This window comes from Salvelinus sp. IW2-2015, linkage group LG14, assembly GCF_002910315.2.
Source record: "Salvelinus sp. IW2-2015 linkage group LG14, ASM291031v2, whole genome shotgun sequence".
Classification (NCBI taxonomy): domain Eukaryota; kingdom Metazoa; phylum Chordata; class Actinopteri; order Salmoniformes; family Salmonidae; genus Salvelinus; species Salvelinus sp. IW2-2015.
Genome location: NC_036854.1, coordinates 49,278,416 through 49,297,819, shown reverse-complemented (window position 1 = coordinate 49,297,819; position 19,404 = coordinate 49,278,416). Strand labels below are relative to the sequence as shown.

Sequence of the window (19,404 nt, the reverse complement as noted above, 5' to 3'; positions counted from 1 at the left end):
CCCAAATCTGCACACAGTAAGACATGGGATAGGAGGCAACAAATCCATGTTTTTCACAGGACAGTACAGGAACCTGTTTTTAGGACAGGACTGTACAAGATTGACATTTTTTTGTTATTGACGGTACTGGACAGGAATAAATATCCCAACAACTCTCACCCTGACCCTAACTCACAGTACAACAGATTTACACCGGTCAAAATGTTGCTCTCGGTCACGTGGCTGATGTAAATTAACTCTGGTGCTGGACATGGAGGGATGACTCCAGCCATTTCTCTTTTCTACTATCATTATGGCACGCTAATGGCTCAACTCACAAATAGTTTTAGAGGAAGCAGCTTGTTGTCTAGCCTCCACATAGATGAGTTTGTTTACAAAGAAACAAAATCTATGTTAAAATGACACGTTTCAAGTGTTTAAAATGACTAGTATGTTTAACTTTTGTAACTTTTGGTTTCACATATGTATTTTGCTGCACTTTCACCTATTCATTACATAACCAACGTATTTTCATTTGTTTTTATATGAAGTAGAGAGACTGAGAAAGAACAGAGGGAGTGGTTTGTTCTCAGGGTCCTGAGTGTCTGACTTTTATTTGTGTTTATTGCTATTTATTTTGCAGGTCATCACTAACTTGGTAAAGATGGTGAAGGCTCGTGACATCAGACGACCATTCTGTCCAGCAGGCCATTGGCTTGCTGAAGAGGTCAACATCCGAGCAGATAAGGTAACCGTGCTCTTGGCCATTACGTCAGACTCGTTGCCCTTAATGAGTTAATCCGTCTTATCACTAATATGCTTTACTCAATAACACTTCACTGACAATTCATTTGAACAATCCACCTTTATGACTGCATGCAGGGCTTATGAAGACCATTTAGTTTCTATATGTTATAACATCTACGGGATGCATGCAATGTCATGAACTGAGCACTGACATGTACCTTTAGGAGTGTCTATGTACAAGGTGTTAAGATGGATCGAATACGTTAACTTTATTGTCCAATTACATGGACATTCATTTTGTGAGGTCAGCATACAAAATACACTAACACATGCAATACAAAAATGCTGGGAAGTGACCATACATAGTCCCTGTGGCATACTGTCAGGCCATGTGTTGGGTCCACGTTATGTCCCATGTAGGATGTTGTTAGTATAGTCATGCTGACTGGAGCCGTGCTCGTCCCCCTCCAGGTGACCCAGTTGTACGTCCCTTCAGCCAGACACGTGTGGAGGACGCGGAGGATGGGACGCATCGGGCCCCTGCAGTCCACACTGGATGGTAGGATACAATATAGTAGCCCCAAAAAGTAGTTCCTGTTATTCATTAACGATGACGGTGGGAAACCCTGTGCATCCTAGCTATCCGGTATATAACTGTGCATATCCAGCTAGTGTTAGCATGGGGGAAGTGTGTCATGTTTTCCTATGGGAAACATGAACAGTTCCCTGTCTTAGTAATGCGTGTCTTTGGCATAAACCAACCACTGATGGTCGTCACAGATTTTAGAAGTAAATTGGGGTACAGGGAACACTGTGTGACCTCTGGTAAATGAAGCTCTTAGGTCAGCTCAGCTGTAATCTCAGGTTTGTTGTTTTCCTTCGAGTCATTCCAAAAATGCCTCAGCGAAGTGCCAGGGAGGGCAATGGGCCGAGAGAGACAGCCAGGCTCTTATGCCTTTTAATTTAGAGCTGCGTCGCGGGCCTCCGGCAGCGGGCAGAGAGCTGGTGTGAAAACAAACGGATAACAATGCGTGTATGATCTGCCTAATGCCACTCCAGCCAGCCCCGATACCTGGATCAATTCAATTAGCCTGAGAGTCCTGATGAGCGCAGCCACATCTGGCTGTTTATTCGTCTGCCCTTTCTTCATTTCCTTAAATGGACAGGCCCCTCGGGTGATGAATGGCCAACGTATTGACCACTCTGGGCCATATTTCTCCTCAAAGATGGAAACCTGATGGGCGAAATGCAGATGGGATTGACTAATTGAGCTCTAAGGGAGACAATGAAGCGGTGGAGAATGGCGGTTTAACTTTGCTTTTGTGGCAGTTTTTTGTTCTAAACGGTTCCGAATGATGAGTTTAATACAAAACAACCGTCCGGGCGTGTTGGACGGGCAGCTCACAGTTGCGTTAATTGAAAGTGTGTGTTAGTGAGGTAGGGGGAGTTAAGGCAGGATTGAGCACTCTTTAATGGGCTGCCTGTAAACAGTCAGCTGGGTGGAGAGAGGGGGCCTAGCAGGTTTGTAGTCAGGTAGGGAGTAGAGTTAGCAGGCATGCAGGATGGGGGGGAAAACCCAATCCTTCCATTTCTCCAGTTATCTGGGTTTGGCCCCCTCCATGAATACGCGTCTGGGTTTTCTGTTCAGTGTTTGTCATTAGGGAGATGCAGGTCAAGAGTGTGGGGTTTAGATTCTGGTAGTGGGAAAGAGAAACCTCGGTGCAGCCTGGTCAGCATCTATCCACACACTGTGTGGTCATGGAAACCCTACATGGGGCTTTTAGGAAGCCCTACATTGGGCTTTTATTAGATGGATGGATGGATGGATGAATTAGAGCCGGATGGATGGATAGATAACTAGATGGCGGATCAGATTGATGAATGGTCGGATAGTGTGGATAGATGGGTTAATTGATGAAGTGAAGATGGATGGATAAATGAATAAATAACTAGATGGATGGGTAGAAGACAGACAGATTGACTGTTACAGAGCAGTTTAAGCTAACGTTGTTGTACTGTGTTGTATGTAGAGTCATGCACGGGTCAGCTTTTTGGAGCCGGCCACATCAATTCCGAGCCCCACCCGATATCCGACATCAGGACAGATTTTTCTCCACAACCTGACCCACCTGCATAGAATTGTTCTGAGAGCCGATTCGTGACCTGCCAAATAACATCAATTTCTTTAGTTGCTTTTATGACTCCAGAGTAGTAGACTATTAGTGTATTCCCCGCATTAATTAATTTGTCTGCTTGTCTATTCAGCGTTTGGATAAAAGGAAACCATGCCACGAATTAAGAACGATAGGCCTATCTTTTTTTATTTTCACGATGCGATGCGGCACTTTGACAACTCAGATCTCTTTGAAAAAGAGCCTTCTAACTAGCCTTCTACTCACCTAATGAAAGCCTATAGCCGACAACAAAACAATACCGTGACATTCAATATTTAGATAAATAGTTTAATTGAAACTTAAATCAACAATTCCCAGAATCTAATAGGCTATGGGCTGCAAAAATAGCCTATATTTAGTAGGCTACTCAAACTTTTACCAGCTGCACCGGTTCATATTTTATATGGCCTGGGTATGGTCAAAAACTGGTACGCGCAATGCTGTCGGGGGTACGTTATATATATATATATTTCATATTTTCAAACAGTCCATTTATATTTTCTAACGGGGCTATACATTTGGGTGAGGTTTTTTTCTCGCCTGAGTAGCCTCGTTTCACTGCCCAAAATAATATTAAACCATCTAGTGTCTAGCGAAATAACAACACAATGTCAAATACAGGTAGCCTAGTCAAATAATTAACATCCAAACACATTAACCGTTACTCTCTCACGGGAATTCCACTAACGGTCCGTATGGAGACAAAAGTAGCTGCTGCTCATGTTGGTATCTGTACTGATGGCGCAAAAGCCATGACAGGGAGACATAGTCGAGTGGTGACCCGCATGCAAGCAGTTGCTCCCGACGCCACTTGGGTACACTGCAGCATCCACCGAGAGGCTCTTGCTGCCAAGGGAATGCCTGACAGCTTGAAAGACGTTTTGGACACTACAGTGAAAATGGTTAACTTTGTTAAAGCGAGGCCCCTGAACTCTCGTGTATTTTCTGCACTATGCAATGATATGGGCAGCGACCATGTAACGCTTTTACAACATACAGAAGTGCTCTGGTTATCAAGGTGCAAAGTATTGACACGTTTTTCTTAATTTAGAGACGAGCTTAAATTTTTCTTTACTGACCATAATTTTCACTTGTCATCATGCAAGCGGTCAGACGAGTTTCTCACACGACTGGCCTATCTGGGTGATGTTTTTTCTCGCCTGAATGATCTGAATCTAGGATTACAGGGACTCTCCGCAACTATATTCAATGTGCGGGACAAAATTGAGGCTATGATTAAGAAGTTGGAGCTCTTCTCTGTCTGCATTAACAAGGACAACACACAGGTCTTTCCATCGTTGTATGATTTTTTTGTGTGCAAACTAACTCAATTTACGGACAATGTCAAATGTGATATAGCGAAGCACCTGAGTGAGTTGGGTGCGCAATTACGCAGTTACTTTCCCAAAACGGATGACACAAACAACTGGATTTGTTATCCCTTTCATGCCCTGCCTCCAGTCCACCTACCGATATCTGAACAAGAGTGCCTCATCGAAATTGCAACAAGCGGTTCTGTGAAAATGTAATTTAATCAGAAGCCACTGCCATATTTCTGGATTGGGCTGCGCTCAGAGTATTCTGCCTTGGCAAATCGCGCTGTGAAGACACTGATGCCCTTTGCAACCACGTACCTATGTGAGAGTGGATTCTCGGCCCTCACTAGCATGAAAAATAAATACAGGCATAGACTGTGTGTGGAAATTGATTTAAGACCGATTCTCTCCAATACAATCCAACATTGCAGAGTTATGTGCATCCTTTCAAGCACACCCTTCTCATTAAACTGTGGTGAGTTATTCACAATTGTTGATGAACAAATAAGGTTTTATATGTAAGATGGTTAAATAAAGAGCAAAATTACTGATTATTATATTATTATTTGTGCCCTGGTCCTATAAGAGCTCTTTGTCACTTCCCACGAGCTGGGTTGTGACGACAACTCACACTCATTCTTATGTTTAATAAATGTATCGTATAGTGTGTGTGTGTGTGTGGCTGACCCTGGTACGCAGCTGGAGGTTGAATGTTTGAAGGGGTACGGGACTATAAAAAGTTAGGGAACCTCTGGTCTAAATGAACGAAAGCCTGAATAAAATGTAATTTTTTACTGATAATTAACTGAATGATCTTAAACAAATACCTGCTTGCACTTTTGCAGGCTGTGTATCCATCTACCGGGTGGTTGTCCTCCCTGTCCACAATGACTACAAAATCCTTCCAACCCGGGAATTTCACTTCCGCAGCACCTGTTTCTACGATGGTGTATTTCACCATCATAACCTTTCTTTCTAATTCTCCTGTTACCTTAGCCATTTTCGTGTGAGCTAGGTGTCAGGGAAAATAAACTTGGCAACCCATTGTTGCGTGGCAGAAGGGAACATAAGCACTGCACGTGGACAAATTAGGCATGTTTCAGCACCACACATAATGGACAGTTCCCTGCTCCACTCTCACTGCATGGCTGGGTAGCCTAAGCCTAGGCTATGTCTGCCTCACCGCTCACGTAATGGAATTTGCAACACAATTCAGCACAACAAGCTCCTGGCTTTTTATCTTAATTTTGAAATGTTTTCGAACCGCAATATAATTGTTCTGAACTGCGAGCCTCCCAGAGGGTAGGAAGAATGTTTTAATTTCACCCGCCTGCTGATTCAATTTTTTTGTTGCGGGTCAACTGCGGGGAACCGTGGGTGTCCGACCAGATGCAGGACTCTACTGTATTGTTGTTGAAGACGAGGACAAATAAAGGATGTTCAAATCTATTCTATTCTAGTGGGGATGGAGCCTCCACAGCTGTCTGTGTCTGAGGAGAGACACTTGGCCATCCTGACTGAGCTGCCCTTCGTCGTGCCCTTTGAGGAGCGAGTCAAGGTGCTCCACATCTCAGCCCTGCATATTGCTCCATGTACTTGTTATAAAACCCAAACCCTTGAGAAATAGTCTGTATAACTGACTTCATTTTCACCTCATTTATCAATGTGTCACTATATTAGTTATTCTACAATTCGCAGACATTACCTCTCAGAAACCAATTGAAGAGAAAACAAGCACATAGCATTTGTTTACATTGTTTTATCGTCTTTATTTACTACCTCCATTAGAAATAGTCCATGTAGTCAGTATAGATGTCCTATAAAACCTGGCTGGCTGTAGGTAGTCATTTAAATCTGCTTGTCCCTGGTGAAGATCTTCCAGAGGCTGATCTACGCGGACAAGCGGGACGTCCAGGGAGACGGGCCGTTTCTGGACGGGATCAACGTCACCATCAGACGGAACTACATCTACGAGGACGCCTACGACAAGCTCTCCCCAGAAAACGGTACATGGTTAGGCTGAGGAGGGATACAGCTTGGTTAGAAGGGTAATGTCTCGGGCTGCGTCCCAATAGTCTCTCCTTTCTCCCAAAGTGTGCACTTGTTCACTTCCATTTGGATGGAAATTACTGGTATAATAAAGTAGTGAACGAGTGCACATTTCGGGACGCAGCCTCAGTTTCTAATATTTGTGGTCCATAAAATCCAGATTTTGTCGTCGAGGTTACAGATCCCATTAGAAATGAAGGCTAGCTTTCGCATCGGTCTCGGAACTGTGGGATTTATTTTAAGTCCCCTCTTTTGTGTTTGAATTTAAAAGAGCACTCGTTTGGCCACATGATTAAAGTGAGTAGTAGGAGACCTTGCCTTGGAGGCTGAAAACGATATAATTTATGTGACTTTCTATGTTATAGGTGCTCTGATTTATCACCGCACGTGAATTATGCTGAAACATGACCTCTTTTGATACGCTTTGTTTTGAATATTCCTCAGGTCAGAGAAATCATGCCTCAATGTGGAAAAGGGACCAAAAAAAACACAAAAATAGATATTTTCTGTTTTATCCCTACATTTACAGTAGATTTTTAGATTGTAAACTGTGCTTCTACTTTGAGTAGAAAACTCTGATCTTTCAAAAGAGGTGTCAGAATAAGGGAATTGAATCTAACTTTTTAATAATTTTTTTCATCATTTCTGGGAGTAAAATATAACAGGCCTTTTCTATATATTATATTTCTATATTTTCTGTATTAACTTGATTACCCCCCCGTGTCCCCTGTATCCAGAGGCGGACCTGAAGAAACGTATCCGGGTGCACCTGCTCAACGCCCACGGCCTGGACGAGGCGGGCATCGATGGAGGGGGCATCTTCCGTGAATTCCTCAACGAGCTGCTCAAGTCGGGCTTCAACCCCAACCAGGGGTTCTTCAAGACCACCAACGAGGGCCTTCTCTACCCCAGCCCCACCGCCCAGATGCTGGTGGGGGACTCCTTCGCCAGACACTACTACTTCCTGGGACGGATACTGGGGAAGGTAAAGTTATCAATATAAACATTTTATGTGTTTTATTGGATAGAGGAGAGACAGTGGAAAGATGGTTTCACAAAGGCAGTGGGCCGGATTCGAACCCATGCCGATGCTGGGCAAACGTGTGCTGTTGGGGGGCTAGACCACCCAGGCGGCACTGGGAAAGGTAAAGCTGTCTATTTCCAGGTCTCTGTAAAAGGCAGTGTTCTTGTGTAGTCAATACAGTGTAAAGTGGAGCCTCTAGCTAGGTTCCATTAACTTGTCCAGTGATCTCTTTGATGATATCTAGAACGTTTGAAAAGAAGGTAGATTGCCTACCATGGGTGCATTTCCATTGAGCTGTCTTGTCTAAAAACAGCTGGACATAATGACGTTTCACCTGAAGAAAAAAATTCCCCATTATCCATTTAAGCAAATTGCCGTTCTGCCCTTGAGCAAGGCAGTTAACCCCCAACAACAATTGCTCCCCGGGCGCCGATGACGTGGACGTCGATTAAGGCAGCCCCCCGCACCTCTGATTCAGAGGGGTTGGGTTAAATGCGGAAGACACATTTCAGTTGAATGTATTCAGCTGTGCAACTAACTTTCCCTTTCCCATTAACTGGCTAAGGCCTGTATGCCCGGCCCACCTATCGGTTTCATAAAAAAAWATATATATTTTTATTTAATTAGGGAAGTCAGTTAAGAACACATTCTTATTTACAATGACGGCCTAGGAACAGTGGGTTAACTGCCTTGTTCAGGGGCAGAACAACAGATTTTTACCTTGTCAGCTCAGGGATTCGATCTAGCAACTTTTCGGTTACTGGCCCAACGCTCTAACCACTAGGCTACCTGCCGCCGCATATCTCAGGTAGCCTGCAAAAGCCAGCATGGATAGTAGTAGGGCTAACCCCATTTAGTCGACTGGTCCATTGTTTGGTCAATATGCTGTTGGTCGACCAAGATATTTTTTAGTCGAGCAGTGGCAAATATATAGAAAGGAATGATGGATTTTTAGGATTTTTAATCGCAGTGCTTAAAGCATTAGACAAGTTCAGTAGCTTAAATATAGTTGATTTTATTCAAACATAGGGTGTGTCTATTATATATGGAAAAATAAACGTTTTAACAGAACACAACAGTCGACTTGTCGACCAATATTTTTTGGGGTCAGGGACAAAAAATATTTGCCATTTAGGCCATTCAAATAATTGTGTGTGGTTACTTATRGCCATGGTGTAACTTGCACTCGTAGGCCTAGAGTTCTGAACCAATTTGATGGTGAAACTTCAAATTGCAATGTGAAGCAATTCAGTCYTTCTTGAAAGTCAAGACAATCCTTGTCTTGCAAAAGCTTTTTTTTTTATTGTTGAATAAATGGATATTGCAAGCTGTGTGCATTTAGAATTAAATGTTGAATGGAGCTTATAGTTACGTGATAACATCACGTGCCTCGCGTACCTTCAACATTTATCTGCAATAATAATCTATTTGAAAAACACAATTTCCATAATTTGTCGCAATAAAGTTGAACAYYWGAAYAATCCACTCCGTCGAACGGATACACATTTATTTGATCTTTGGATAATTTCTCCTGCATCTGCCGTTTCCATTACAAATGTTCGCGACATTGCTTTTGTGGAATAAACCTGGGTCAATGGGAACCTGCCTAATGTCACAGACAATGGAAGAATGAGATGCTAAAGTGCCTTGCAGCAGGAACTCACCCATTTAGAAATTAGGGAAYACTCACCCAAGGGTGTAGTTATTATCACCAGGTATCTTCAAGCATTAACGGAAACAACAAGCACCTCTAATGTTGTAATTAGATGGTAAACCAACCAATGTGGGTAAGTAGATGGTAGGTAAACCAACCAACGTTTGATGAAGTCTAATCAGTTAATGAGATGTGAAATGTAGTCGGCAACACCGCGCTCCAGTACCTCAGGGAGGGGGTTCTGGCCTGCCCTCTTGTGGTCCTTCTCTGACGGTCACGCTGTGCCCCAGACACCAGCAGATCATCTGGGTTTGATTAGAGATCACTACCAATGAGGCTGCCCTAACATTGAATAACAGAGGTACAGTACAGGGACAAGGCTGATTCATTATAACATGCAATGGTTGTTAGTATTTCAACTTGACTTCATATCTAACAACGGTGTTTGTTGTCCTTGATAATTATATATATATTTTTAAGTGATGTCCAAGAATGTGACCAGTTTGAATGGAATAAGCTATAGAGCTTGAACCCGAGTTTGGTTTATTAACCCTACAGCATGTGCAATCTGTTGATGGCTTTGTTTTCCCTTCCCCCTTTTCCCCTCCCTGATGGCACAATTTATTAGAGCCTAATGTTTTTAAATGTTCTTTAATGCATGTGCTGGCTGATTGTTTATCGAGATGCTGTGAGAGAGTGTGTGTGTGTGAGTCGGGAAGAGGGGTCATCTCATTCTCAACGGGAGAAGAATGACCTCATGACAACCGGCCCCCTCTAAATATGGCCTTCCATTAGCCAGTGATTCTTTCCTCGTTGTTTGTGGAGCGATTGCATTTGGCCGGGCGCTAAATCAGCGCCAGCCCCCCGCCGTCAGGGACATAAATAAGCGGTCAAAGCATGTGGTAATAGCATTTTGATCTGAAAGTCCTCTCCCGCTCTCTCTCTCTCTCCCGCTCTCTCCAAGATGGTCCCGTCCACTCGTCAGAGCACCATAACTCCTCCTGGGCTTTGGCCCTAAATAGCACCCTATTCCCTTTTTTATAGTGCACTACTTTTGACCAGTCATATGGGCCCTTGTCAAAGTAGTGCACTACATAGGGCTTTAGGGTGCCATTTGGGACTAGGCCTGGTCTCTCTCTGTATTCGTCCTGCTGTGAAATGGCCAGTCAGCTGCTAGCAGCATGCTCTGCTCCCCCCTCCCCTCTCAKTACAGCTAATGGCTCAGGCAATAAAGGTGGGGGAAATTATTTTGAATTTGGCTTTCAAATTAACCCTACCTAAAGTTCTCTCTTTCTCCATAAATACGGGCTTGTGAGTGCTCGTTTGAGTGGTGTATTGATATTTGTTTAGTGCTGTTATTGGCGATGAACCGTTGCGGAAAGATGGAACTGTTATAGATTAGGATTGCATCACTGCTGCGCTGAGATGCGTGGTACACACGCCAAGGCCTATGGGACACAGGAGATTAATATAGTTAATGAATGGCCTCCCGGCCTGCCATTGTTGTGGAGGTAATGTATTCTRGTCAGGAGTGGGCCTGTTTGTGGTACTCACTGAAATTGTATTGGACATCACAATATGGGCTATCGCTCTTCCTAACTTGTCCTCCCAACTGACATGTCTAAAGGTTGACTCCACAAACAGAAACCACATAACATTACAGACCACATGAGTATATAATGAGAATGAAAGCATATTGAATTCTCATAGCCTTCAGTATTGTATCTCTCTAGCATCTGGAGTCTAAGGTAAGGTTGCTGGTCTCTCACTGTTCTCTCTGGCATCTAAAAGCAACCGTGCAATGTCCACTTAAAAAGGGCAAATCGCGTCAAGTTAACGTCAAACCAAATAATTTAGTTGATTTTAGTTGATTTGGTCATGGGGAGAAAAAAAATATTCCTGTTGCTGAAGTTTGACTAATGTGTTTGGCTTACAGTTCCTCGTGGCCCATAGACTGATTTCAGAGTGAGGAACCATCCAAGTTGTAAAATACTGAACTTCCCCTTTAAGATGCTGTGCCGGCTGGTRGCTGTTTTCGGAGCCCCTCTTCTTCCCGACTCTTTTGTTGGGCTATTAAAGAGAGAGGTCTCCTGTTGCCAGTCTCACAGCTCCACATCACTGTCCAGCCAGGCTCCCAGTAACCTTCAGTAGGACGTGTGGATCAGACTGCCCCTCTCCTCTCCACGCCTCACCAATTACTCACCCCATCCATCCACCTGGAACACCCACCCTGCCCCTTCATGATAGTGCACTGCACCCAAAAGCCCTGTATTGTTAGCCCTGACCTGCCCTCCAAACTCTCTCAGGGTGGCMGAAGTTTTGTGTGTTTGTTTGCACCCCTCCCTCCTCATCCCTCCCTCCCTCACCCTCCTCCGTCCTCCTTAGTGCCTTTCCTCATTGATCTACCCGGTCGGACTAAAAGTTCCCCTTCAGAGGTGTCCAGGTTGCACCCCTGATTGATAGTGATGCGTTTGAAAGGCATTATATTTTGATTGATTCTTAATGTTGTAAATTAAGGGATTTATTTGGCAGCTAACAGAAGGCAACCTGCAATGTTGTCGGGCGTTTATTCTCCCTGATGGCGCCGCGATCTGTTTTAATTGCGTTGCCACTGCACTCACTTATATTAAAAGGGGACGGTCCATAATTAATCAGTTTTATCCTGAGTCATTTTGGCACAATTTCTGGCAATAAACACCCATAAATAAAGCGACCGAGAAAAAAAATATATATGCCACATGTTTTTACTCTTCCCCCATACAGGTCTACTTATTGCCACCTCTTCCRGGCACTGTGTTGTTATTGATAGGTTTCAAGGGGGCACTCGGCGCATATGGTCAGGGAATTCGTAGAGACTCCCCGAGAAATGCTGAGTGGATGAATTTGCATAAACAATAGACTGTGTTTGAAGTTGCCCAATTAACCTGTGTTTAGAAAATAGCCAGGGATTTATGCCTACCTATGTGTTTTAAGATGCATGCATTATGGAAATGGTGTAGATTTATAATCCATTTAGCTGATGTGGTCAGGATTTTTTTTGTGCAATCATTTATAAGGACCTGTATATTTAATGCTTGGAACGGGCTCTTTTCTTTAGGACAATTCCAGTACATTAGCTCCCCGTTTTATGAGTCACCTGCTTGGCCATGGTTCTTAATGGCAGCCCAGGTCAAGGATAGAATTTACATTTGTAAAGTTTGAGGCGGGCAGATTTGAAAGCCAGTATGTTTTAGACAGATTATGTTCTTGTGTTGCGCTCTTGCGCCGATGTGAACTGATTTACTACGTTATCGCTTTCACATCCGGTGTTCTGGTCACTCTCTTAATAATGCGTTTCGTAAAGGTTTTTAATTGAAAACAGCAAAGGTAGCTCTCATCTTTACCCATTGTTGTTATTGATTCTTCTCTTCACTGTTCTGTCACTGGTTATGTTAGTCTGATTTGTATGACTTTATCATGACCTCATTTTTATCATAAGAAATAATATATGCCATTTAGCAGACGCTTTTATCCAAAGCGACTTACAATCATCCGCGCATATATTTTCGTACGGGTGGCCACAGCTGGAATTGAACCAATGATCCTGGTGTTGGAAGCACCATGCTCTACCAACTGAGCCACACAGGATCACATCATGTTATCATGACCTTGTGACCTGAGTTAATCTATGACCCTGACCTTTGTTTCCTGTCTCCCTATAGGCCCTGTATGAGAACATGCTGGTGGAGCTGCCATTTGCCAGTTTCTTCCTGTCGAAGCTGCTGGGAACCAGTGCAGATGTGGACATCCACCACCTGGCCTCGCTGGACCCCGAGATGTACCGCAACCTGCTCTTCCTCAAGAGCTACGAGGACGATGTGGAGGACCTGGGACTCAACTTCACCATCGTCAACAACGACCTGGGAGAGGCACAGGTGTGTGAGTGTGCGGGTGTGTGTTTTGGGTGGGTGTGTTGGTATCCGTGTGTGTTTTGTGGGGGAAGGGTAAATAATTCACACACTACCACTCTCAGTATTATTCTCTCTCTATCATCTTTGATTGCCAGTGCCTCTTCCTCATTCGTGCCTGTTTCTGTGGCCTTGTCATTCTGTCCTTCTCTTCATTCCCTTTGTCCTGTTCTCTCCTTCATGTCGGTCTCTAGCTGCCACCCTCCCCGCTCCCTCACTCTCTCTATACGCTCTCCCTGTGAGGTGTTAATAATTAATTTCCCTCACATTGTCTGTATTTGGCGCTGAGAGAGATAAAGCACGTCGCCCGCTCTCGCCCTGACTGCTGCCGTGCAGCGGGGAATAGAAGGCTCTATGTTGACCGTTCCACCAAACGGGCCTTCGAGCAATTATCTCGGAACACGCCTGAGAGGCGCGACTTTCGCCACTTTAGCACGTTCACCACGTCTGAGCCTGGCTGATTTGACAGAGAGGGCCTATTCAGTGCCCTCTGGTCCCCCTCACCAGTCTCCCCGGGCTGGGTTAAGCACTCTACCCACTCCGCCTGTTTGCTCAGGGCCTTAGCTTTTCTTATTAGCTCCTCTTTAAACAGGCTTGAACAGTGTCGTTAGAATGTAGCCCGCGTTTGCAAATAGGGCATTGCAAATACAATACCGAAAACAATTTGCGGGAGATTAGGCACACACTCAGAGGCAGACTGGCCTATATATGCCCTCYGGAGATAGTCAAAGCAAGCAAACAAGATAAAGACAGTCATTCGCATGCAATAAGGTGTGGAGTCAATATGACCTGGAATCGCGTAACGTTACGGATTCTGAATGACCTGTTTGTTGAAAACATTGTCGATTCGATCATTTTCTGTATTACCTTTTGACTGAAATGTTGTTAAATTAAAGGTAATATAGATACCTTCTACAGAAGGGGTTTATTACTGGGAAGTATCTAACAACGGTGTACAATACGAGCAAGCTGCCTATAGCTGACTAAAGTACCCTTTTGTGGTGCTTAATTTTCTCTTTAAAACTTCTTATGGATCAAATCCCGTTAGCGGGATCGATTTGACAACATCCTGTGAAATGGCAGAGCGCCAAATTCAAATAAAATTATTAGAATTATTTAACTTTCATACAATCACAAGTGCAATACACCAAAATGAAGCTTAACTACTTGTTAAGCCAGCCAGAGTGTCAGATTTCAAAAAGGCTTTACGGCGAAAGCAAACCATGCTATTATCTGAGGACAGCACCCCATCAAACAAACACATGACAATCATATTTCAACCCGCCAGGCTCGACACAAAACTCAGAAATAACGATATAATTCATGCCTTACCTTTGAAGATCTTCTTCTGTGGGCACTCCAATATGTCCCATAAACATCACAAATTGTATTTTTGTTCGATTAATTCCGTCGTTATATCCCCAAAATGTTTTGCCTGCCAAATCAGTTCTGTAATACTCACAGACATTATTCAAACAGTTTTAGAAACTTCAGAGTGTTTTCTATCAAAATCAACGAATAATATGCATATCCTAGCTTCTGGGCCTGAGTAGCAGGCAGTTTACTTTGGGCACGCTCATCCGTTTCATCCGGACGTGAAAATACCGCCCCCTAGCCAAGAGAGGTTAACCCACTTTGTAGAGCAAACATTTTGCAGGGGGACATGCCCCCGCACCCCCTTAGCTGTCAAGTATCCACATTATTGAAAATAGTTAGGATTTTTAGGAACACAATGTTTTTAGTATCATAAGTATCATAAGCTCCTAAATTATCAGGATTATTTCACTGTGATTATTTGGTATGTGTCTTAACTCCTACAAAACCATTCAATCGATATACAAACTACTCCAGGAAGGGGAGAGATCAGGATTTGTGACCCAAAGCTCAACAAACTATAGCTGATGAAACAGGTTGGTGGAAGAATCTTGTGCCAAACTTTTAATGGACCAGCAGCTGTTCATGGACCATACCAAAGCCAGGAACAGAGAACTGGTCCTTATCCCTAGCGCACTGTCCCATCTTAGGCCTGCCAAACCGACCCCTGGGTCCCTTAGCCTGATCAGCGATTTCTCCCCTTGCTCCACTGGTAGCCTTGATCAAACAAGCTGTTTGGGCCTAAACACTCTAAAGTGCTAGTCTTCTGTTCAGCATTGTTGAGAGTATGCCTCCAATAACACAATAATATTACATGCTCCACTACCAAATTTCTACTTTGCATTTTGCGTGACACTTGATTGACACTTTACCTGTGAACACACGCCTTGACTCTCTGTTTTCAAATTGAGAAAGGAATACCCTCAGTAAAATGTGTTCAGGGTGACATGTTCCCTCTCTCTCCTGGTCGCCTTCTACGTGGCTATGTGATTAATGCCTGTATGTCTGACGGGTTCTTTCTTCCAGGTGGTTGAGCTGAAGCCGGGAGGGAAGGACATCCCTGTGTCCACGGCCAACAGGATAGCATACATCCATTTAGTGGCTGATTACCGACTCAACAAACAGATCAGGCCCCACTGCCTGGCCTTCAGACAGGGCCTGGCCAACGTGGTAAACCTGGAGTGGCTGCGCATGTTTGACCAGCAGGAGATCCAGGTAACTTGGATTTTCACTAGGTTGGCAAAATTCCGGCAACTTTCCCAAAATTCCCAGGATTACTGGAAATTGCCTGAATTTTGCAYCTCTATTCACATTACTTGCACACATAAAGATACATTTCTAATTATTCTTCATCAATCTTTGCTTTCCCACTACAGGTTTTGATATCTGGAGCTCATGTGCCCATTTGCCTTGACGACCTGAAGACGTTTACAAACTACTCAGGTATGATCGCATTATGGATGGTTTATAAAACTTTATTGCAAGAAACTAAAACTACTTAGGCTCAGTCATAATGGTGAAAATGATATCTAAGTGATACTCAGTTACTAGTAGTAGGAGTAACTGCTTTTGTCATTTAATGTGTTGACCACCCCTCATCACTGTCAAATGCTCCCTAAAACACTTAAGCGAGCAGGCCTTTCTAATCGACCTGGCCCGGGTATCCTGGAACGATATTGACCTCTTTCCGTCAGTAGAGGACCTCTGGCAGTCTCTATGGGGGTGTCACAGGGTTCAATTCTCGGGCCGACTCTCTTCTCTGTTTACATCAATGATGTCGCTCTTGCTGCTGGTGATTCTCTGATCCACCTCTACGCAGACAACACCATTCTGTATACTTCTGGCCCTTCTTTGGACACTGTGTTAACTAACCTCCAGACGAGCTTCAATGCCATACAACTCTCCTTCCGTGGCCTCCAACTGCTCTTAAATGCAAGTAAAACTAAATGCATGCTCTTCAACCGATCGCTGCCCGCACCTGCCCGTCCGTCCAGCGTCACTACTCTGGATGGTTCTGACTTAGAATATGTGGACAACTACAAATACCTAGGTGTCTGGTTAGACTGTAAACTCTCCTTCCAGACTCACATTAAGCATCTCCAATCCAAAATTAAATCTAGAATCGGCTTCCTATTTTGCAACAAAGCCTCCTTCACTCATGCTGCCAAACATACCCTCGTAAAACTGATTATCCTGCCGATCCTTGACTTCGGCGATGTTATTTACAAAATAGCCTCGAACACTCTACTCAGCAAATTGGATGCAGTCTATCACAGTGCCATCCATTTTGTCACCAATGCCCCATATACTACCCACCACTGCGACCTGTATGCTCTCGTTGGCTGGCCCTCACTTCATATTCGTCGTCAAACCCACTGGCTCCAGGTCATCTATAAGTCTTTGCTAGGTAAAGCCCCGCCTTATCTCAGCTTACTGGTCACCATAGCAGCACCCACCCGTAGCACGCGCTCCAGCAGTTATATTTCACTGGTCACCACCAAAGCCAATTCCCCCTTTGGCCGCCTTTCCTTCCAGTTCTCTGCTGCCAATGACTGGAACGAACTGCAAAAATCACTGAAGCTGGAGACTCATATCTCCCTCACTAACTTTAAGCACCAGCTGTCAGAGCAGCTCACAGATCACTGCACCTGTACATAGCCCATCTGTAAATAGCCCATTCAACTACCTCATTCCTATACTGTTATTTATTTATTTTTCTCCTTTGCACCCCAGTATCTCTACTTGGACATTCATCTTCTGCACATCTCACTCCAGTGTTTTTAATTGCTATATTGTAATTATTTCGCCACTATGGCCTATTTATTGCCTTACCTCCCTTATTCTACCTGCCTTATTCTACCTCATTTGCACACACTGTATATAGACTTTCTATTGTATTATTGACTGTATGTTTGTTTATTCCATGTGTAACTCTGTGTTGTTGTTTGTGTCGCACTGCTTTGCTTTATCTTTGCCAGGTTGCAGTTGTAAATGAGAACTTGTTCTCAACTGGCCTACCTGGTTTAAAAAAGGTGAAATAAAAAAAACAGGAGGATTTCCATAGAGTTAACTGTCACGCTTTCCTGTCAACTTCATGGGCCAGGTGGCCTAGTCATGGGATACGGTTGCTCTCTAAAGAACAATGTGTGGTTCAATGGCATGTGTGGTGGTCGAGATGGTATGACTGGCATGACAACTACTTCTGTCTGCCAGTGGATTCATTTACTGTTTAAAAAAAATGTTTTGTCCTTTCTCTGTCCCTCTCTTCTCCAGGTGGTTACACTGCCACCCACCCTGTCATTACCATCTTCTGGGAGGTGGTAGAGAGCTTCACCGATGAAGAGAAACGCAAGCTGCTCAAGTTTGTCACCAGTTGCTCGCGGCCTCCTCTCCTGGGCTTCAAGGTGAGGGTTGACCAAAAGTTCACCATGTCAGTTTGTTCCTGCGCCCGTTTTATTTTCTACCCTCCGTCTGGTGTGGTTGATTTGTAGCCGGTGCTATCAGGGGTTTAACCAAACACTCTGGGTACCAAATGGCACCCTATTTCCTATCTAGTGCACACATTGACCAAAAGTTGTGCACTATATAGGGAGCCGTTTGGGACGCAGCCCCAGACAAAGGCCACCCAGACAAAGGCCAGCACTATGGAGTGTTCACTGTTCTAATGGGCATGTAATGAAAATACCTGTCCTGATGACACCCTCCGAGGAACATTTTCAAATTGGGCTTAGTGATAAGACTCCTAAGGCTCCCTGGTTCATGCTTATCTTATCCTGCACTGTGGTTTACAGCCCTTCTCTGGAAGGGCTGTATTAGCACTGTTGGCTCGTGAGTAGTAGTGAAGTTAGTTTCACATTATTAATAATGATTTCCTCTTTCTTTAGTTGGGCACAGGGTATAACCCCAGAATGAATATACTAGTTTTTAATAGCCGACCCCAGAAACTAGCACCAAAACATTGCTGTAACATCATCGAAAACTGTTTGTTTCCAAAATGACTTCAGCCAAGAGCTGAAACCTGTGCTGAAATGGTGGAATTGCGTTTATCGGAATTACCATTATCGTGTCATCAGCCGTTTCACTTTCCTAATGACTTGATTTATAGGGACACTAAAAGTGTTGGAAATAGAAAAGAGAGCAACGCTGAAATCCATTGGGACTTTTTTATACACACCGTACTTAGGATAACCAGCTGTAATTGTCATATGATTGGTTTTATTACGGTTTGTTGCCGTCTTTAGTTAAGCATACTTAAGTACTCCCACAGTGGGGAGAGAGAAGAGGGTACGGGTGGGAACACTCCTAAAAATCTCCCTTGGTGGCTTAGGAAGGAGGGCTGGAGAGCTCCCCCCTGTTTAATGAATTTGACATTGGGGAGTGTGTGGATGTGATGTCCTTGCCCTTCCCGGTTTCTTCCCCACTCCCGGTCTCCTCCTGATCTCCTCTCTGGGCCCGGAGAAGGGGCGATGATGGTGATTGGTAGGGTGGGGGGCGGGGAGCGGCCCCTGACCCTAACCCTGGGCCCGTGCCAGCCCAGCCTTAATTAGCTGCCGTAAACGTCCCGAAGATTCATTAGCGGAGAAATAGCTCTTTCACGAGAAGCCATTTAAAAAGATGATGGATAGCCTCTTTTTCCAGAATGATCGCTTCCATAATGACACTTTCTCAATAAGCAACGATAGTTTAATACGATAATTGTCCGAAAAATGGCGTCGTTACCGCCGAGCCCCCCAGGAACCATTTAACTAGGCTGGTACAGGCGCTGAACCCCACGCCACGCTCCTGATCTTTAAATAGCTATAGAGAGCGGCTGGACGTTAGAAACAGAAAGGATGATTCCTGTGGATTCTGATGGAAACCGTCAATGGGTGCGCTCCAAATGGCACTCTATTCCCTATATAGTACACTACTTTTGACCAGAGCCCTATGGGTTTTCCTATGGTCCCTGGTCAAAAGTAGTGCACTATATAGGGAATAGGTGCCATTTGGAGCGCACCCATTGACGGTTTCCATCAGAATCCACAGGAATCATCCTTTCTGTTTCTGGATGCGGCCAGTGGATGCGGCCACTGGATGCGGCCAGTGTCTTGGCCTTGATGATGTGAGTGGAGATGGCCTGGCCTCGTCACCAGAAAGCGTC

General features: G+C 44.3%; 1 protein-coding gene across 1 annotated transcript in view; it reads left to right on the top strand.

Moving 5' to 3' along the window:
- LOC111973150 (ubiquitin-protein ligase E3C) overlaps positions 1 to 19,404 on the top strand; it is a 36,705-nt gene that overhangs the window by 15,688 nt on the left and 1,613 nt on the right. Inside the window, exons 15-23 of the mRNA XM_024000403.2 lie at positions 623 to 727; positions 1,198 to 1,285; positions 5,677 to 5,774; positions 6,090 to 6,222; positions 7,003 to 7,250; positions 12,645 to 12,857; positions 15,291 to 15,479; positions 15,641 to 15,707; positions 17,538 to 17,668. Coding sequence (XP_023856171.1) covers positions 623 to 727; positions 1,198 to 1,285; positions 5,677 to 5,774; positions 6,090 to 6,222; positions 7,003 to 7,250; positions 12,645 to 12,857; positions 15,291 to 15,479; positions 15,641 to 15,707; positions 17,538 to 17,668 — 1,272 coding nt within the window. The remainder of the gene's footprint in view (positions 1 to 622; positions 728 to 1,197; positions 1,286 to 5,676; positions 5,775 to 6,089; positions 6,223 to 7,002; positions 7,251 to 12,644; positions 12,858 to 15,290; positions 15,480 to 15,640; positions 15,708 to 17,537; positions 17,669 to 19,404) is intronic.